Source organism: Papaver somniferum, chromosome 2, assembly GCF_003573695.1.
Source record: "Papaver somniferum cultivar HN1 chromosome 2, ASM357369v1, whole genome shotgun sequence".
Classification (NCBI taxonomy): Eukaryota; Viridiplantae; Streptophyta; class Magnoliopsida; order Ranunculales; family Papaveraceae; genus Papaver; species Papaver somniferum.
The window spans coordinates 214,802,170-214,803,743 of NC_039359.1; the positions used below are offsets into that span (position 1 = coordinate 214,802,170).

Genomic DNA, 1,574 nt, shown 5'->3' on the forward strand with positions numbered 1-1,574 from the left:
ATTTGTGAGGAATTTTAGTACTATTGCAGCTGGTTTGACAAACTGTTTGAAGCGTGATACTTTTGAATGGACTGAAGAAGCAGATAAAAGTTTTAATCTACTCAAGGATAAGTTGTGTAGCGCTCATGTTCTTGCCATGCCAAATTTTGATAAACCTTTTGAGATCCACTGTGATACTTCTATTGTTGGCATATGTGTGGTATTATCTCAAGAAGGACAACCAGTTGCATACTATAATGAAAAGAATTTAGATACAAGGAAGAAGTGGTATACTTATGAGTTAGAATTAATTGCTCTTGTTCAAGCTCTTAAGAATTGGCATCCTTATCTTATTCACAGTGAGTTTGTTGTCAATACTGATAATCAGGCTCTTAAATTTTGAAAACTTCAGCAAAGGTCAATATAATGCATGATAGGTGGTTATCTACTATCAATCAGTACACATTTTCTATTAAACATCATAGTGGAAAACTCAATCAAGTTGTCGATGCTGTGAGTAGAAGAGCTCATCTTCTTGTTACTCTCAAACATGAAAGTTTAGCTTTTGATTTCTTAAAAGATCTGTATAGTGAAGACAAAGATTTTCAACAACTCTGGGACAAGTGTGGTTCTTCTAAAGGAAGTGGTGATGATTTTCTCATTCAAGAAGGATTTATTTTTAAAGGAAATCGTTTATGTATACCACAATGTTCTCTTCGTCTTCATCTGATCCAAGAATTACATGGCAGTGGCCTTGGTGGGAATTTTGGACGTGATAAAACCATAGATTTAGTTGAATAACGTACAAAAATGCATGGTTTGTCAGCAGTCTAAAGGGAATATTCAAAACACAGGCTTGTATACTCCTCTTCCAATTCCTTATGATCCTTGGGTGGGTATTAGTATGGATTTTGTGATTGGTTTACCACATACTACCAGAGGGGATGATTCTATTATGGTGGTTGTTGATTGTTACTCAAAAATGGCTCACTTCTAGCATGCAATAAAACAACAGATGCCTCAAATGTTGCTTATTTATTTTTCATATAAGTAGTATGTTTGCATGGAATTCCCAAGACTATTACTTTTGATCGTGACACTAAGTTTTTGAGATACTTTTGGAAGTCTTTATGGATGCGTTTGGGAACTAAACTTCAGTATAGTACAACTGCTCACCCTCAAACAGATGGACAAACTGAAGTTGTCAATCGATCTTTAGAAAATCTGATTAGAGCCAAGGTTATTGAAGGAAAAGAGAAACAATGGGATAATCTCCTTCCCAATATGGAATTTGCTTATAATACTTCAGTCAATCGATCCACGGGTAAGACACTTTTTGAGATTTTTTATTATAAATTTCCTAATCATATTTTGGATTTGGTAGTGCTTCCAAAGCCGCGTAAATCAAATGCTAAGACAGATACCTTTATTGAGAAAGCTTCACTCATTCATCAAGAAGTAAAGTTAAAGCTTGCAGATCTAATAACAAGTACAAGGAGGATGCAAATCAACAAAGAAAACCTAAGACTTTTGATGAAGGAGAATTGGTTATGATTCATCTCAGAAAAGAAAGGTTTCCTACTGGTACTTACACA

The 1,574-nt window shown here is 34.7% G+C and overlaps 1 protein-coding gene across 1 annotated transcript; it reads left to right on the plus strand.

Annotated features, from left to right (window-relative positions):
• The first annotated feature begins 405 nt into the window (after positions 1-405).
• On the plus strand, positions 406-780 carry LOC113352828. Its single transcript, XM_026596595.1, has one exon. It carries the CDS (start codon positions 406-408, stop codon positions 778-780), a length of 375 nt encoding a protein of 124 aa, XP_026452380.1.
• Positions 781-1,574: the final 794 nt, after the last annotated feature.

Coding starts and splice junctions, on each gene's coding strand:
- LOC113352828 (XM_026596595.1), top strand. CDS start 406: ATGCATGATAGGTGGTTATCTACTATCAATCAGTACACATTTTCTATT.